Below are 18268 nucleotides of genomic sequence, written 5' to 3'. Positions count from 1 at the left end.
CTGGTATAGGTACATTAATTGGTCGTCGTTTAAGGTATCGTTTGTCTATGTATAAACGGTTAAGGTGCAGCCATCTGATCAAACCCCTGAATGCCGCATTTTACATATAATTCCGTTACACGAAATGCGACCGGTTTTTTTTTGGTTGTAGAATTTATAAGATGCCAATGGATCCATTCTTTGCGATAGGACCATGGCTTTGTGGCGACTCTCTGAAACCTCAAATGGATAGGCCCTGTTTTGAGGAAAATTCAAACTATTGGACTACATGTAAGGGGCCAATGCGCCATAGCTGTAAGGCTAAACCTATCCCCTTCGCTATTTGTGTGCCATCGTTAAACTCCAACTTCTCACAACCGGATTCGCTTTCTCCTTTGCCAGCAGCCGTTTTATTTGCCGTCCCCTTCTTGCGAAGGACGCAACATGATATATTAGTCCAAAGGGTAACTCTCATTCTACATATATTTATTGTTTTATTATAATCAATAAAGTGGCCAATTCAATAAGTTAAACTTGCATAAACTTTATTATTCAGAACAGAACTTTGTTATTTTATGCTCATCAGCTTCTTTTTGATGGATGGTGCCAATGTGAATCGTGTTTCATGTCTGTCAAAAAATACCACCGTTCCACCGGGATATACTCAGTGTAAAGAGCCAACGGAGTTAAATATCGCATAGAAACGTGCAGATTAGGCGCATCTCAGATGGATGGTGGAATAAATGAACAAAGTTTGGATCGGCAAAATATTACGGACAAACCGAGGAATGTATGATGGATGGTCGCCAGTGGAAATAAGCTCTGAGCGTTTATATTGGCCTAAGTTACGTTATTGCTCTATAAAACAGCATTATTTTTTCCGATAACGAGAGAGGCAATTTTTGGAATTCAATGTGCGAGTTTTTCTCACACCATTAAAAGCATTCGTGTTCTGCTTTCATAAATTTAAGCGTTCATGTTTCATTTTCAAAGTTCCAAAGCGAAGTTCAAAGTTCCATTGGTTTGACGCTATTTTGACGGACATCGACTTTTTCGTTGGTCATAGCTGCTCATCTACCCGGCTACATTTATTATTGTATTAATTTCTTCAATCTATAAATAAGATGTTGCGCGAGACAGATGGAGGCATGTCTTATTTTCTTCTAATAGCCATACCGGTGCTAGCTTTTTGTTTACCAGTAATGGCAAGCGAATTCGAAGTTATGTCTATGTCTAAATTCGACGTCAATGGTCAAAATTTTGGTATGTTCATATTTACTTTTTCTATGATCTGTTTTATTTAATTTAATGTTGGATCGTTTATTTATATTCGCACTGTTTATTACTTAAACCTACGTGGAATTTCTTGTTTATTTTGATTGATCCTTGTATATATACATATATATTAGCACAGCAATACTTTTTCAATTAACAGTTTATTTAGTAATTTCTTTTACGCGGGTTGAAATTTATCGGACCAAAAAAGTCGAACTGAAAACTAATTTTCTCAAGGACTAATGTGAGAGTAAACTGTTAACCGTGGGCCAGCTGATTCAATAATCAAAGAGATCCTGTCGTTTGCGCTGTACAGCACATTTCTGCGCTTGACGTTGCGTTGGAGCGCTCAACAGCACATTTGTGCGCTTTACAACACCCTTTCTTTTCAGCCGACAAATTACCGGCCTGGAGAAAGCCGACGAGTTTATGTGGTCGTTATATTTTTTGGAACGACAACCAACCGTCACCTTAATTCGAAGTCGATAAACCAATCTTTAGTTATACCCGATATTCAAAGAGTATAGGGTTATATTCGATTTGTGGTGAAAATAAATGTGTGTAACACCCAGAAGGAAGCGTTCCCGATCATCATCAGCATCAATTACCGAGTCGATAGAGACATGTCTGTCTGTCCGTCCCGATTAGTGCATAGATCTCAGAGACTATAAAAGCTAGAGCAACCATATTTTTGTATTCAGAATCCTGTGATCATGTTCTCACGCAAATATACTGATTGGAGACTATTTTAATTTTCAGCGCTTGAAATGTTAGTTGGCTTTCTCCTGAAACCCGTAAATTGACAAAGAGACCAATGCATACAAGAATCAGAGATATACAAAAACAACAGAGATAATACACTGAGATAAAGTTCAGTGGATTCTTAGATAGCCGACAGACCAAAATACACAAATAAAAATGATCCGCCCATACAATAATTTGAAAGAAACATTTCGGCTTGCAAAAATCATCAAATCTGAACGAATAAAGAAATATTCATGAAATAAATTTAATTTGAAACAAAGCTTATTCATGGCTCTACGATATCTAGATTGTAGGTGATGCAAACATGCAAAACATGTACTGTTGTATGAATCGTTCGTATGCTCTTACTAAAAAATACACATTATATCCATTGAGTTAATCGTCCTCTTCTAAAAATATAAATACTAAATACTAGCCCATACCTTTTATTAATGTTCTAAATTGATAACTTTTTTTATCTACCATTTTGAGACATTACCAACATGCATATTGTTTACAAACATTATGTTATTAATAAATCATTATTCACTTATAATTTTTAGGTAGCCGGCAATCGTCAATTTCCCTAGAAGCGAGATCATTGTATTCATGGAATACCTCACGACATTGTGTTCTCACACGGTAAGTCCACGGTACGCACAGTACTACATGCGAACACTACACGGTTAGAGATTAAAAGTTTGATCACCAAAAGGAATATAACGAAAATGTGCGTATGAGCATGTCGCAAAAGATATTTACAACTCACATACTACTTCATCTCGGTGTGAATTATAATGCAGACCCTTTCTAACAATTCAACAAAATGCTTAATTGGTTCATCAATTTTTAAGATATTTGAAGGGTGTGTTCGATAAACTCTCATTTAAGCCAGGCACAAATATTTCATCGAAGCCCATCTACTAAAAAATTATTTACTATTTTATCTGTTTTTTATTCTTCTACAAGTCGCTCCCTCCCCAACCATTAAATCGTGATCTAAGTTGAACTAGGTCTTATAGTCTCTAGGCGTCAAACAAGACGGACAGACAGGCATGGTTATATCGACTCGACTATTGATGCTGATCAACAATATATTTACTTCATATATTAAAACACCAATTTTTTATTCCATTAAAAAAAACCATGAAAAAAACCATTATTCATTGAACAATTTTAAAGTGCCAAGTTTTGAACAGGGTTATCAGTCAAAAATCAGCACCACAACGAATAAATAATACGTATTGTTTATTTATAATTTACTTGGGGGCAAGCCTTTTCTCGCTTTGCTCTTTCGCCAACCCCGTCTCACTTGCTTAACCAGCAAATAAAAATAGCCTCGCTGCACTATGTGGCGGTCAGTAATGGACCCCATTATCGGAAAAAAAAAAATCGAGACCACTAGGACGACGACGAACCAAAACTTGTTTATATAATAGACAGATTTATAATATTTATAATTTATTCATAATAATATTTATTCCATTTTATATTATAGATTAATTAATTTGTCTGTTAATGACTTTGACAAAATACGCCAAAATGCAGGAGGCCTTATCATTATGTTGCCGTCGGATATTATGAAATTGGACGCTGAAGCTAAGGAGCATATAGCCGTCCTAGAGCAGGCGATGCTCACGCATACTGGGGCAGTGCCAATTTATTTCGCCCCCTATAATATAAATTTGGAAAAAATAATTGACGAGATCACTTATACAACCATAAAAGCTTCTAGTCAAAATCAAACATCGGTTGCACAATTGATTATGTCAGTTTCAGCCAATGGATATCATGCAACTGTAGGTGGTACTAACAAAGTCGCAAACAAAAACAGCAAGATACCTATTATCTACGGCGAGCTGTTATCGAATCAATTGCATTTAAAGGCCAATGACAACGCTGTCGATGCACACAAGTTACCAGTAATATTGATAACGGCAACTCTCAAAACATTTGGTGTATTTAATGTAAGTATTATGCAATTTTTTATGGTGTCACCTCAGCATATTAGCCATAACCTTCTGAAGGAATACAGCTATTGTCCCAACACAAACTTTGCTTGAAATGACAAAATAATCTGCAAGAAGCCAACGTAGTTTATATTGTATTTATATTATTAGTCCGTGTTCTTTCACATACAATATATTATTCTATTCGACTTGGTCTTTCTTTTTATTAGCTAATTTGAATGGCTTGTTTTATTTTCAGGACTATCCCGTGAATGCTGATGTAACAGTCTTACTGGCACTCATAGAAATGTTTAGTAAGCTGCATTCTACGACAAATATGGCTCCAAACTACCGTCTCATTTTTATGATTTCGGATACCGGTCTACTTCTTAACTTTCAAGGCTCGAAGAAATGGCTAGAAATAGACGATAATTCCGCTTTACAGGTAATAAACTTATTACTACAACAAATTGTAAGGAAAGGGAGGTAGGCAATAACCTGCCAAAGTAATAGATAAACCATGTAAATATTAAATTTGATAAAACCAAAGACTGTAAAACAACAAGATATTGCATCGGAAACAAATGCAATAAATCAAATTCAAATTTTCGTTCGTCGGTTCAGGATACGGGTGCTCGGTATACGGGACCTTTAATAATCCTCACCTATGCTTCTACATACATACTCGTGCATACTATGACTGCTATACTATATACGTACACTGTTCAACATAAAATATAACTACATATATAATTCCCTTAGTAACATATTTTTAAATTGATTATTTTTATACAGAATGTTGAATTTGTGCTTTGCTTGGATACCATCATAGAAAGTTTATCCTCCAATCCAGATATGGATATGTACATGCATGTTTCTAAGCCACCCAAAGAAAAAACGTCAATAAGCCACTTCTTCAAGCTACTTAAATCTACGGCAGAAAAATATAACATAACGGTAGAAGGTGTCCACAAGAAGATAAACTTAGCTGATTCAAAACTTGCATGGGAGCATGAGCGATTCAGCATCAAACGATATCCTTCTTTTACCCTATCTTCGCTGAAAAGTCATAGAAGCCCATCGCGAACAACAATATTCAAGGATGATGAAACACGTATTTTGACACATACACTTATCGCCTCAAGAATAGTAGCGGAAGCCCTGGCTAGTTTCATGTACAAAATGGAACCAACGACAAGTATTTTTGACGGTCAATTTGTAAGTAATGCCGTTTACGAGTATCTTAATATTATTTAACACATAATTATGTTTTTTTGCTTAAATTTGCAGGCCATAAAAGAAGAAAATGTCTCGCCATACTTCGGAATCAAATCAGTGTTGCATAACAATGATCTTAAAGATGCTTTTGAAAAGTACCTTAACAATGTTAAAATCATATATGATAAAGCCGATAGTCGAGATCCTGATTTTATGTTCTACAACGAAAACGATGTGAAACTGAATGTTTACAGAGTTAAACCAGCTATTTTTGATATTTTCCTCACTATTTTAATAGGCTTTTATTTGTTAACTGTATTCTTTGGCATTCAATACTTTCCCCTCTTTTACGACAAAGTTTCAAGACTTACAAGAGATGATACCTCGGTACAAACTAATGGACACTACCCCGAACGACTAAAGTTCAAGTGAAGTTTCGTTAAAACTTTGTCATTATCAATCAATTTTTTGCTACATCATTAAGTATAAAGAGAAAGTTAAATAAATTTAGTGCAATTTGATACCAAAGATGTTTTTTGAAATTTTGTTGTTTAAATCTCTTTGCCTTTCTGTATTCCTTACTCTAGATGTTAATCCACCGCCCCAAGAAAAGACAGGAATGTAGAATCAGATAACATAAATTCTACGCAAATATATAATTAGGTAGAAAAGGGATAAACGAAGTGCAAGAAGGACGTCTCCATCCATTATGAGAATGGAAGTGGAGTGATTGGTATTATACACCTTCCGGAGAAGTTGTACAACAGCATCTCTGCGGACGAGCTGAGCACGAACCAAGGTAGAGGCCTTACTGAACACCCAGCCAATCGCATCGCTAGGAAACAATCCCTGAGATGAAAAGCGCAATCATTCGCTTCCGTCCGAATACGAGAAAGATGACAGATGCAGCAGTGGCAGCTGCGAGTATTTGAAGCGGTGGCAAATACTGTCAGATATCAACGGTATTGACCTACACAATTGGGTTTCTTTCAGATGCTGAATGAGTTGCCCAACCGTAGGGATATCACGCTGTGGGTCCAGAAGGATTCTGTGATGAGGCATCGGTTGCACGGCATCGCTAGGGTTTTTCTCGACAAGGGATTCCCACGAGAGCGTATGTTCTTTGGCGACTCGGGCCTATCCGATTTACACAGAACGAATTTTTGTTTAGTTTCGAGTTTCTGTTTGGTTTCAGGTAACTACACTATCCTTTCTTATAAACCTAATCAAATTTAATCAATCTTTTTTATATTTTCCAGAACTATTACGGGTCAAAAATGTATGGCCCTTGTGGATCGTGATGTCCCTTGTGCTGTGGAGGCTTTTGTGGTGGCTGCTGCTGAGCAATAACGACAGGGGCTATGCCTTCCATTAAAAATCCTGTGACTCCTGCAGAAATCTTGAATCTATCGTGTAGTCTTTACAAATAAAACATTTACATATAAAACCTTTTCCCAAATCTTATTAATTGGTGGGCTGTCTCATGTGGATTGTGCCAATATGTATTTTTATGGTTAAATTTGCTTAGACTGTTGGAAAATTCTTGATCCTTAACAAGGAATCCATAAAATCAGGGTATTTTTCTGATCACAGGAAGCCATGGCATGTCCTTATCGGCTCACAAATAACGGAGAAAATTAAATATTTTTGATCCTTGATATCCTTGGTCCTTGAAAAGGACTTCATCAAATCAGGGACATTTTTCCGATCACAGGAAGCCGTCGCACGTCCCGATCGGCCCATAAATAAGGGAGAAAACAAAACTGGCTTGTAATTTGTTGTTTTTGAAAATGTAGTTCACGAAATCCTCTATAGGGGCGCCACTGTACAAAAAACAAAAACTCGCGTCAAATGGTCAAAATCTGGATGGGACACCAGGCAAACAGAAATCAGCAGCAAGCAACTGTAGCGAGTGCAAAAAATGGTGCATACTTTTGGGGGACCAAAAATTTTTTAAAAAATTCAGCGACCTTCTGCTGATTTCTGTTGGCCTGGTGTCCCATCCAGATTTTGACCATTTGACGCGAGTTTTTGTTTTTTTTTTTCAAAGCCAGTTATAAGACAGTTTGGTTTTCTCCGCTATTTATGGGACGATCTGGGCGTGCGACGGCTTCCTGTGATCGGAAAAATGTCCCTGATTTTATGGCGTCCTTATCAAGGACGAAGGATCAAGGATAATTTTCCAAGACATATATATCTTGTTTTCTCCGTTCTTTGTGGTCCGATCGGCACGTGCAATGGCTTCATGTGACCGGAAGAAAATCCTTGATCTGATGGAGTCCTTATTAAGGACCAAGAATCTAGGAAATTTTTACAGTCGCATATATTTTGTTCTTTCCGTTATTTATGGGGCAATCAGGGCGTGCGATATCTTCATGTGATCGGAAAAATGTCCCTGATTTGATGAAGTCCTTTTCAAGGACCAAGGATATCAAGGATCAAAAATATTTAATTTTCTCCGTTATTTGTGAGGCGATCAGGTCATGTCATGTGATCAGAAAAATACCCTGATTTGATGGAGTCCTTGTTAAGGATTAAAGATTTTCCCCCAGTCTAAGCCAATTTAACCATAAAAATACATATTGGCACAATCCACATGAGCCAGCCCACCAATTAATAAGATTGGTGTAAAGTTTGTATTTGTAAATGTTTTATTCGTAAAGACTACACGATAGCTTTAAGCTTTCTGCAGGAGTCACAGGACTTGTGATGGAATGCTTAGCCCCTGTCCTTATTGCTCAGCAGCAGCCACCACAGAAGCCTCCACAGCACATGGGACAGCACGATCCACAAGGTCCATACATTTTTGACCCGTAATAGTTCTGGAAAATATAAAAAAAAAATGCTTAAATTTTGATTAATTTTATAAGAAAGGATAGTGTAGTTTCCTGAAACCAAACAGAAACTAGAAACTAAACAAAAATTCGTTCTGTGCTAAACCGATAGCCCCGAGTCGCCAAAGGACATACGCACTCATGGGAATTCCTTGTCGAGACGTCTGTGGGCAAGCAAAAACCCTGGCGATGCCGTGCTACCGATGCCTCATCACAGAATCCTTCTGGATCCACAGGGGGATATCACTACGGTTGGGCAAATCATTCAGTATCTGAAAGAATTGTGTAGGTCAGTACCGTTGGTATCTGACAGCATTTGCCACCGCATCAAATACTCGAACCTGCCACTGCTGCATCTGTCATCTTTCTCGTATTCGGACGGAAGTGAATGAAGCAACTGAACGATTAGCACGGTCCCTGGCGTTAGCGCTTTTCATCTCAGGGATTGTTTCCTAGCGATGCAATTGGCCGGGATTTCAGTAAGGCCACTTCCTCCACCAGATTGGTGCTCAGCTCGTCCGCAGCGTTGTCGTTGTACACCTTCTCCGGAAGGCTGGAAGGTATATCACACGACGTTATTTTAGACGTCTAAGATAACCTGACCATTTAAGGGACATGATAGAAGAGACGAAAGCTCTGACTGAGTACTTCCCGCAATCCCACTTACTTGAGCTTTTGAAAACTGATCGGATCCATGTAGAAACGATATTGTCTATCTAAAACTAGCGGGAAGTATATGATGAAGTATATACAAGTATATGTACTTTCTGCTTTCTGAAAGACTACTTTCAAGTTAAGTTTACTTTTATATTCAATCGAAATTGGTTACTGTTTTTTGTTTGTAATGCGGAACTTTGCACTACAAAACAAAACAGAACTGCATATTCAAAATTCAAAATATCAGTTTTTGTACTTTTCTAATTAAAAAAAAAATATGATGCACATATAATTCTTTGTATGACGTATATCTCCTTTAAAATTTATTCTAAAATTAATAAAGTAAACAATTTTGGGCTGTAAATATTAGTGCTTTTGATGGGTATTTGTATATAATGTGTCGTATTGAAGTGTCGCGAAGTGTTATATACTCCTGCAGACTGTAAGTACCGAGTATAAAAACGAATACCTAATGTAATTTCGGGTTTAAAAACGATTTCATGTACTCTAAAAATATATAAGTTAAAAATAAACGCGCAGGAACGCTGCGAGTTGAAGCTATGGCCGCGACTCTACTTTTATACCCTATACTCGAAAGATGGCCAGATGGATTTCTACCTCACTCAGGCGCTGGGCGTAAGTCAAAAAAACCACGTAAAAGTCCTTTTCTATCGAAGTAGAATATATTTTAAATTTTAAATTATTCTGATGGATATAAATAAGATATTAGATATTTTAAAATTTTAGCACCATATATGGCAATCAGTCGCACTCTCATAAATTTCGTCCCAAACCAAGGTTTAGCTTACTCAAGGCTTACATATAAGGAAAAACTCAAACTTACTTCTGAAAAAACATAAGAAAATATGTTATTATTAAAAGAAAAACCATAATGATAGACAAAAATGTAATAAAAAAGGCAGACCCTATTAGTCGGTTTGATGATAGGAATGAAAGTTTAGATTCTTTTAATAGCCTAGTGTAATTTGCCGATGGCGGCCGATGTGGCTTTACTTATTCCAACTGAGGAGCGCAGTGTAGGTACATCTGTTTGAGCATGAACAAGGCCGCATTTTACTTGTGTTAATACCAAAAAATACACGCGAGAAAAGGGCGAAAGCTCATAAGCTGAGCTCTTTGCGGAATCCAAATGATCTAAAAACATTCATCGATCTCGTTTATACTTACCGACGGCCGCTTTGTATTAGTTGTTGATTGATTGATGGCAATACCAAAAATGTTGTTTATGTAAAACACTTCTTTTCCTTGATTGACCATTAAATTTTCTTGAAGGCAATTTATGTATTAAAGATTACGACGCATTCCATTTTATTAAAATCGCCTATTTCTAGAATTCGATTTAGTGTAGTCTGTAATTAAGGTATGGCTTAATATATTGTTTCTTAATAGTTTTCTACGTTATCTTAAGTATTAAGTGCTTGCAAATGTAATCTTTAGATCCTAATCAACGCATGTTCATTTAATATCGTAAAATAAATAATTGAACGGTTATCAAAGCTACACATTTTTTAAAGGGACTGATCGAAAACGATCATAGGCTAGATTTTTAGATATTTCCAGTATTACTTAAAATTTTAATAATATTTACGCATAGTACTATCAAGCAAATAGTAGTCGCGTCTTCCGATATTTTTAGAATCGGTGATTTCCCACTGGAGAACGAGATCTGAAACGGCATCCTCCTTGTCCACCGCTACGACCATAGCTCGTGCTGTTGCCACTACTGTAGCGGCTGCCATCGCGACCTCCGCCATAGACATCACGACGACTAAAGCCGTTGCTTCCGCTATCTCTTCCGCTATAGCCTGCACCAGATCGCCCGGAGCTATAACCACGCTCAGCATGTCGGCTACTGGAACCACTCGAACCACGTACTTGTCTAAATCCACCGTTGCTACTGTTTATGCTGTGCCTGCCGAAATCACCACGACGACCGCGTTCGCTAGATCCACCACGCCTGCTTTGGCGTGGCCGCCCCTTGGATATTTCCACACGCAATTGGGAGCCTAAAAGTTCTGAACCGTTCAAAATATCACAAGCTTTTTCGGCATCATCCCGGTGTTCAAATTCCACAAATGCGAAGCCAGGGGGATTGAACGCAATCCAAACGGAATTTAGCTTCCCATACTTGGTAAATTCTCCTTCGAGGTCATCTTTTTTGACTTTATCAGTTAAATTACCGACATAAACTCTAGTCCCACGTTGATCGGTCATACTTGTCATTGCACAGCGATATTTAATATTCCTTCAGTGCAAAAAAATCAATACGTTTTCACAACCCTGCAAACGAGCGTTTGTATGTATATCAAGTTTTGAGCTACAGTAAGTCCACACATTCATAACAGGAATATGAACAGACACTAAAGACATTATTGGAACACCGAAATAGAAGAACAAATTTATTTTCGTTTGAGAACTCTTAAACTGTGTGGGTTTCTCTTTTTCTCTTTTAATTTTTAATTTTCAATTGTTTTAATTTTTATCCACAACGTGTTTTATCACTTGTCTTTGTTTGTTGTTCTTAAAAATGATAAAAATGCCAGTTATTTGTTTCAACTGCTTGCTTTGAAGCACAACGGGGTCAGAAAATTCGGGATATACGAAAATCAAGACGTCTTAGAAGGAAATATCTCTAAAATATGTCGAACGCGCACAAAAGCGATTGTTATCCGTAACAGAGCTTAATTTCTAAACTTCTTAAATAAAAAAAATAATACTGTTGTGAAGAAATGTTAATAATTGTTGAACAAAACTCCACTTATTTCACTCGGGAAGGTAACAACCGGAGCCAACTCGAGCATCTTGGTTATATTAAGCACTGAAATTATGTATTTAACATTTTCTTTGTGGTGTTAATAAGAAATTTTTACCTTACCAACATAGATAAAGTAGTTTTCTATTGCTTTACCTGTTATTCGAAATAACAGATGTTTAATTAAACCGCCCGTAATTAATTAAGCGCTTTTTAATATCCTCTGTACACAGGACATCTCTTGGAGGAACGGTGGGAAAACGTGGAACAATATGTAACACCGATTTTCACTGAGCGCCATCCCTAACAATAATAAACTTTTAGGATGGAATGTGAAATTTCAATTAAATTTCAGATTGCAATCATTATGTTGGCGATTCTGTATTATTTGATCTGATTAGATCAGCGATTGCAATGATGCTTGCACTCTGTGCATATATATTTTTAGTAACCATACATATGTTGTGAGCCTAGGGGACTGTGTCAATAGTGTTTGCGGCCTTTTTTTAAAGAAAGGAATATAACTGGAGATAACTGGTAGAACTGGACGGTTTTTAACAGAGTGCAGGGGAGGATTTTCAAGGATCACAAATGGTTTCGGAGCTCTAGGCGCTCCATTTTTTTCGACGAGGTTGCACCTTAAGCTATAGAAACGAAAATTTGCCTTGATAAGGTTTGACAAGGTGACCCAAAAATTCTTTCAATTCTTTGAGACAGAGTTCAAAAGGGGCAAAAACAAATGCAACTTTAAAATATATTTGTTGTGTTTTATTTTACATAATAATATATAACATAACAAAAACGTCTATCATAGACGACTTTTGTTAATTTTTAGTATCATTAACGAGTCAACTAAATATTTTAGTGCTAATGTACTTTTAATACATATTGTGATCACAATGTGTGTTAATGTAGCAAATTCGTCTCGTAAGTGCAATTTTACTGCCAAAAATAGTTTCTGATCTAATTTCGATGGTATTACATATTTGATTTCGCGTAACCCTCGTTTGCTATATCGTTAACGAAGTATTGGGCCACTGAGAAATAATTGACCTGCAATGGCAGGAGACTCTGCTAACTGAGGGTTTTCTTACTGAAGTTTTCTGGCTCGCCTACTGAAACTTTCTGTGTCGGCGTGGACGTCCGCCATGGCACAACTTCACGCAGATCAACTGCCGTCAAATCAGCTTCTGGTCTCTATATATGCACAAAGCGGGAAACTCTGGCAATACAATCTCTTTTCATTAAACACCTTAGAGAATAGATGTTCAGGGGCCTTAAGTTTGAAGTTAACGAACTTTAACGCAGAAAGATCGGCATCACGCTTGACCAACTTGGGCCATGAAATTGTCGCCTCAGGTTATCGGCAACAAATTTCGACGCCGCCTCTAGCTGCGGTAGTGAATATAGCGATAGGTATTTGCTGCTCTGCATAACTTCCACTTGCCTATAGGTCGGAGGAACACCAACAAAACGCTTAGGGTCACCAGCCATGGAGATAGTAAGTCAGCCGGCGAAATCATTTGCACCAACACAATAATCACAACGAAATTGAAAATCAGTAACGTCCAAATCGCATTCCGAATAGTGGAGAAGCGATATAACGAAAACTGACGTTGTTTCGTTGAGACCGAACGTAGTGAGAGCTGACTGATCAGCCAAAGATGGATGTTTCTCACGCTCTGCATCAATTTTTTTAGGCACAACAACTGTCACGCATCTAAGGTCTACGATTAAATGTGTTTTACCTGTTTTTCACAGTGGCAATGCATAGTGCTTTATTGCTAAAAGTTGAACATTAGTAAGCATTCTTGGCTTGAAAACACTTACAAATTACGAAATCATAAAAAGCTCATGTATTAAGTAACAGCTGTATGCAGTGCCATGTTTTTTTTGTTTTTGTTTTTTTTTTCGTATTGTTTATATATTTCGCTCGTGCCCAGCATAATATAAAAAAATGGTACAGAATAATTTGTATGTAAATGCCATCTTTTGTTGAAGCGCACAAACATATGTAAAAATTTTACTGTTTCTATTGTATTAATTCGACCTTTTCTTTATCAGAGTCCAAATTGCCGTCGATCTTGTAGAATCGTATGCCAGTTAGAAATGATGTCCAGCGCGCCTCGATTCAGTCTACTGCTGTCGAGAACTCGGCTGGAAAAATATTATCTGCGATGACTTTTAAAATCACTGACGGATCGGAAATGTAAATTTGGTGGATTTTGAGTCCATGTCCAGTGAAAGTTCCTGCAAAGTTTGACTCGTCCATATTGTCATTGAGGACCATTTTTCGGCTCAAGCCTGAAAGTCTTTCGAGTGTTCATCAGTACGACGAAGTGTTCTGATCTCTCGTCTGAGGACTATCGCAAAGGATCGCTTTTGTCTGAAAATAATAGATACAAGTCTATTCACCCATTTTTCTTTCGTTTTCCATAATTTTGTTTTTTTTCCAGACATTAAATATACAAATCAGCTGTTTTCATAGCGCAATAACGCAGATTATGTCAATGTAATCGCCTATTCTTCGTTAATTTCGACATCGATAGCATACTCACGTGTGTGTAACTAGGCTATCAGAATCGGTTTGTCTTAATATTTTACGATCTTGGATAAATGAATACCCTCTGCAATGATTCACAAAATAAAGCAACCCTACTTTTATAAACCGTGTGTTTGTAAATATTATGTAAAAGGATGAAATTCTACACTAAGTTTAATTGGCTTTGCATATATTTTGCTATTAGCGCATTTGGTGTGTCAAGCCAAGAGGATTATTGTGCAGAGCTTTCTACGCAATCATTAAGCCGAATTTTGGGCCAAGCATTCAATCCGCGCTATATGAGTATTGATCCGCCAGGAGGACCGCATGAAGAAAGCTACAATTTGGGATATAAAAGATCGTCATATGAAATACCATTTTATGCCGACAGTGATGTCGTTTCATTGGGAAACTTTCCGGCTTGGGAGACAAACCATTTTGCATATTTCGGAAAAAGAGAAGAACCCATTAAAGGCAGGAAAATCCGCATAAGAAGTCCTGTTGTGGAAAGAGGTGGAAATCCGAACATTGACGTTTTTAAACACCGTCCGTGGGAGTGCTCATCGAAGATTAATTGGATTGATTTGGGATTAAATTATTTTCCACGTTATATCCGTTCGATTGAATGCATTTCTAGAAAATGTTGGTATGGGCACTTTAATTGCAAACCAAAATCATTTACTGTAAAAGTTCTGCGCCGAAAAAGTGGCTCATGCATTCAAATAAATGATAAATTAGTTTTAATTACCGCAGAAAAATTTAAAAATGATTACGCGCAGCTCTGGATTTGGGAGGAAATAGCAGTTAATTTTTGCTGTGAATGTGTTATGCTATACTTATAGCTCTGTTTAATAGAATTCACAATATAAAAATTTCAAATTCTTAACAAAAGACTTTAATAGCGTTGGGAACAACAGATAACTTAATGGGTCTTGCATCATATTCCTCTCCGTCAATTGAATAAACGTTAGTCGTTTCTCCGGTTGGATGTAACTGGATAGTGCGACTTCTCAGTACTAGTTGTGGTACAATAGTGCTAGATGTAATGCTTGGAATAGTTTTAATAAAATCCCAACCTGGTTGTAATGAGCTTATGAACTGAGTTTCCAGCTCGGAAAAGTTCTCACTGTTTTGAATACAATTAATGTCTATTTGATTGGCTTCCATCTTTCCTTGCTGCTTACTACTGCACTCGCTATTTTTAACAAGCTGTCTTTGAGGTTTCATGTTGCTGCGGTTAGGATTGACAAGTTTTCCAAGGAAATTATTTAGAAATTTGCTCTCTTCATTCCGAACCTCAACGCAGTCCAAGCATCCTGCGCAAGGAGGCGTGTACACATAATCAGTCTCTAAGCTCCAATTATTCGAAAATAATTTGGAAACGGCAGCCACATAGTGTCTTATTGGACCGAAGTACCAATATTTTTCTTTTGTAGAGTCAATATCCTTCAACAGACCCCATGAAAAGCCATTTAGTCCGAATATCGGCTTTAAATGTTTCTCACTATCATCATCGTTATTGATAACGTCGTATCGGATTACGCTCTGGTACATGAAATCATCTTTTAGCATTGGCAATAATGCACTACATAACGATTTTATATAATCCAGCTCACTTTGAACACCAATTTGAAAATATTTATGTGTAGCTTGGTTTGTACGTCCCAGTGGAAGAATTGTGATTGGGCATACATTTTCATTTCTTCGCATTAGGCCTGTTACAACCTCTGATGAGGTGCCATCTCCACCTGCAATAACAATTGCATCTGGTAGATTTGCCATTTCTTCTATATAAGCCTTGGCGTGCCCAATGTGATTGGTTCGAAGTATCTCAACCGAATAGCCGGCTAAATGCAATATCGGTTCGCAATACTTCTTGAACTAGAAGAGATAACATAAACAAATAACAGGCAATAACAGTGAAATAATAGTCATTAATTACAGTTTTCTCCGATTTTTTTTTATTGGCGATAGGATTCATCACGACCAAAACATTCTTTGGTGCTCCTACATTTTCACTGGTAGAATATAGGTTGGTAGAAAATTCATTCATATATTGAGTAATTCTGAAATTAAGATGGTTATAAAAATACACAATTATTTAGGAAGTCAATATACATATACTTACTCAATATGTGTCTTAAGCGAGCTGAGTGCATACCCCGAAACAGCAGCAGCAAATGCAGACTTTTTCCAATTATTTCGAACAACCCTTAAAATGTTCATATTTAAACAAATCTACATAACATACACATGTATTAATTTTTTAAGTTATAAAGCAGTGATATATATGAGTCAAGATAGTGTTCAAAAGTTCATGTACACATGCAATTGTCTGCGAAAGCTCCCATAGAGCTTAAACTCTGGGAGTTGTCGGTTCGAATCTGTTATTTATTTTCTAATTAGTAAAGCGATGTCTCCGCTCTCAATTATATGCTTTTTATATTATTTATAAATCCACAGTATTCAAAAAATCACAACTATACTCATGTCTCTTTAATGTTTACGATTATTAGGAATAATTCCTTCAGTTTATTTCGGGTCGCCCTAATGCAATAAAAACCGAGTGGGAACACTGCGGATGAAAAGCAGCAAATTTCTTTAGCAGTCTCTGAAATGATTTAAAACACACTACGGAGTTCGTGTGCTATTTTTCTTGCCATTTTTATGCCTTTTTATGGTTCCACCTGAAAACTATCGTCTAATTATCGCATAGAAACGTGCGGAAGAGGAACGTCCCAGATGAATGAGAAACTGAGAAATTTTCGGAACGGCAAAACATTACGGACCATCCCAGAAATGGTTGGTCGCATGAATAGGCTACTCGATTTATTAGTGAGGGCGCGAAAGAATAATGTATTAAGTTAATGAAGATATAGTGTGTGATGGCACGTGTAAAATCTAACCACAACCGAGGATCTGTGTCGTTAAGACCGAAATTTGATTGTGAGTACGAAAAATATGGCGGACAATTAGAATAATGTTTAAAGTAGTCTATTTTCCGGACAGAGAATTTCCGGGAGAGTATTGCTTTTGTTCTTGAGGGGAATGGGTGTCTCCAACGTAAATTCGCCAGTGTCTTCGACTGGCGAGACGAGGCAAATTTATAGCCACTAAGTCCGTTTCATGTGTGTGTTTGTGTGGCTGACCACTTAGGACCGATCACGCGATCATTGCTGCGCTATACAAGGCCGTGCCACTCTCATTTTTGCGTAAGCCAGAGCCACTGAACGCTCCACACACATATAAACCCACACACATATATGTATTTGGTGCTGACCGGACTCGTCGACCACGTAAAACATACTTTAAATTCTGAAAACAGAGTCCACACTTAACTTTAAGCACCAGCACATTTCACGAACAAAAAACAAATCTGCAACCAGCTGATTGGCTGCACGAGCTTAACCCCCTTTAGGTGACGCGTGGGTCACACCAATCCACCGTATGGCTGGAAAATTTGTGTGAAATTTATCTGTCCCGGTGATCCTTACCAGGAGTGCTTGATAGCCTTGGTAGGGCTCCACATGAAATTAAGTCAGATAAATATCATATGCACGTAACCAACAGCGTACGAAGCGGTTTCACGCTTCTCTGATCGGATACGGTATGGGCATGCCGCTCCACCTTTACTCATGCTTCCCCCCTGGACTCGTGACCTGTCTCGTCTCCAGCATCAGGCGCTTTACCCTGCTGGAGTCGGGGTCGGGGTGCGTTTCTGGTGGAGTCGTCCGCATTCCTCATCCTCTCCCAGGATCGATGTTCCGTCTCAACTCTGGCAACAGAGGTTTAGCCCTGCTGGAGTTGTGGTCGGATTGCGTTTCTGGTAGGCCCCGCTCTCCTCACCGTTCCCTGGGACCCGCACTTTTCGCCATTCCTAATAACAGGGGACTTACCCTGCTGAGATCACAGTTGGGTTGCGTTACTGAGATCAGCTTACCAGAAGATCTTTTGCTCTTTTATTATTGGATTTTCGCTAGTTTTTCTCAATCCTTTTCCATAGCAGCAATCGAATTAGAAATATTTCTGACTGGAAGATGAACGCAATGAGTACCTTTCGTACTAGCGAACGGTACTTGATGGATCCATTTTAATGTTGAATTGTAGTTTGCGATTGCATTGACTGAACTTATTGCACAATCAAATTAAGCTTTTTTATTAGCTGTTGAGGTTTAATGAAAACTGCAGCAGGTTCGATATAAAAATATATTGCAATTTATTTGTAGACGAAAGCGAAAGTATGTATGTTGGTTGTCTGGCAATCGGCGAAAGACTACCCAATTACAAGCCCACCAAA

At 37.7% G+C, this 18268-nt stretch overlaps 5 protein-coding genes and 1 long non-coding RNA gene across 6 annotated transcripts; 3 read left to right on the top strand and 3 right to left on the bottom strand.

The window, feature by feature from the left end:
- The first annotated feature begins 1088 nt into the window (after positions 1-1088).
- Positions 1089-5693, top strand: LOC6589251 (nicalin). The gene is made up of 6 exons (XM_002014352.2): positions 1089-1242; positions 2562-2640; positions 3497-3965; positions 4207-4392; positions 4743-5165; positions 5238-5693. Exons 1-6 carry the CDS (start codon positions 1104-1106, stop codon positions 5595-5597), a joined length of 1656 nt encoding a protein of 551 aa, XP_002014388.1. The 5' UTR covers positions 1089-1103; the 3' UTR covers positions 5598-5693.
- Positions 5694-5791: 98 nt separating this feature from the next.
- LOC113565798 lies at positions 5792-6569 on the top strand. Its single transcript, XM_026988964.1, has 2 exons — positions 5792-6360; positions 6425-6569. Exons 1-2 carry the CDS (start codon positions 6159-6161, stop codon positions 6538-6540), a joined length of 318 nt encoding a protein of 105 aa, XP_026844765.1. The 5' UTR covers positions 5792-6158; the 3' UTR covers positions 6541-6569.
- Positions 6570-7813: 1244 nt separating this feature from the next.
- LOC113565773 lies at positions 7814-8691 on the bottom strand. Its single transcript, XR_003408782.1, has 3 exons — positions 8341-8691; positions 8139-8271; positions 7814-7987 (listed from the first exon to the last, which is right to left on the bottom strand). It is a non-coding gene; the product is annotated as an uncharacterized LOC113565773 (long non-coding RNA).
- Positions 8692-9953: 1262 nt separating this feature from the next.
- LOC6589252 (RNA-binding protein Rsf1) lies at positions 9954-10932 on the bottom strand. Its single transcript, XM_002014353.2, has one exon. The coding sequence runs from the start codon at positions 10898-10900 to the stop codon at positions 10310-10312; it is 591 nt and encodes a 196-aa protein (XP_002014389.1). The 5' UTR covers positions 10901-10932; the 3' UTR covers positions 9954-10309.
- A 2969-nt stretch (positions 10933-13901) lies between these two features.
- On the top strand, positions 13902-14821 carry LOC6589299 (protein trunk). The gene has a single exon (XM_002014354.2). It carries the CDS (start codon positions 14127-14129, stop codon positions 14811-14813), a length of 687 nt encoding a protein of 228 aa, XP_002014390.1. The 5' UTR covers positions 13902-14126; the 3' UTR covers positions 14814-14821.
- On the bottom strand, positions 14780-16200 carry LOC6589300 (acylglycerol kinase, mitochondrial). Its single transcript, XM_002014355.2, has 3 exons — positions 16100-16200; positions 15914-16037; positions 14780-15852 (listed from the first exon to the last, which is right to left on the bottom strand). The coding sequence occupies exons 1-3, from the start codon at positions 16195-16197 to the stop codon at positions 14854-14856; spliced, it is 1221 nt and encodes a 406-aa protein (XP_002014391.1). The 5' UTR covers positions 16198-16200; the 3' UTR covers positions 14780-14853.
- Positions 16201-18268: the final 2068 nt, after the last annotated feature.

Source organism: Drosophila persimilis, unplaced genomic scaffold (genome assembly GCF_003286085.1).
Source record: "Drosophila persimilis strain 14011-0111.01,24,50 unplaced genomic scaffold, DperRS2 tig00000191-arrow-pilon, whole genome shotgun sequence".
Classification (NCBI taxonomy): Eukaryota; Metazoa; Arthropoda; class Insecta; order Diptera; family Drosophilidae; genus Drosophila; species Drosophila persimilis.
The sequence above is the reverse complement of the archived record's forward strand: the minus strand, read 5'-3'. Positions and strand labels throughout refer to the sequence as shown.

Excerpts from the sequence above, each read along its gene's own strand:
- LOC6589299 (XM_002014354.2), top strand. The coding sequence starts at position 14,127 with ATGAAATTCTACACTAAGTTTAATTGGCTTTGCATATATTTTGCTATT.
- LOC6589252 (XM_002014353.2), bottom strand. The coding sequence starts at position 10,900 with ATGACAAGTATGACCGATCAACGTGGGACTAGAGTTTATGTCGGTAAT.
- LOC6589251 (XM_002014352.2), top strand. The coding sequence starts at position 1,104 with ATGTTGCGCGAGACAGATGGAGGCATGTCTTATTTTCTTCTAATAGCC. Across the intron at positions 4,393-4,742 it reads ACGATAATTCCGCTTTACAG|AATGTTGAATTTGTGCTTTG; the intron begins GTAATAAACTTA and ends ATTTTTATACAG. Across the intron at positions 5,166-5,237 it reads GTATTTTTGACGGTCAATTT|GCCATAAAAGAAGAAAATGT; the intron begins GTAAGTAATGCC and ends TTAAATTTGCAG.
- LOC6589300 (XM_002014355.2), bottom strand. The coding sequence starts at position 16,197 with ATGAACATTTTAAGGGTTGTTCGAAATAATTGGAAAAAGTCTGCATTT. Across the intron at positions 16,038-16,099 it reads TCGCTTAAGACACATATTGA|AATTACTCAATATATGAATG; the intron begins GTAAGTATATGT and ends TCTTAATTTCAG. Across the intron at positions 15,853-15,913 it reads AAAAAAAATCGGAGAAAACT|TTCAAGAAGTATTGCGAACC; the intron begins GTAATTAATGAC and ends TATCTCTTCTAG.
- LOC113565798 (XM_026988964.1), top strand. The coding sequence starts at position 6,159 with ATGCTGAATGAGTTGCCCAACCGTAGGGATATCACGCTGTGGGTCCAG. Across the intron at positions 6,361-6,424 it reads GAGTTTCTGTTTGGTTTCAG|AACTATTACGGGTCAAAAAT; the intron begins GTAACTACACTA and ends TATATTTTCCAG.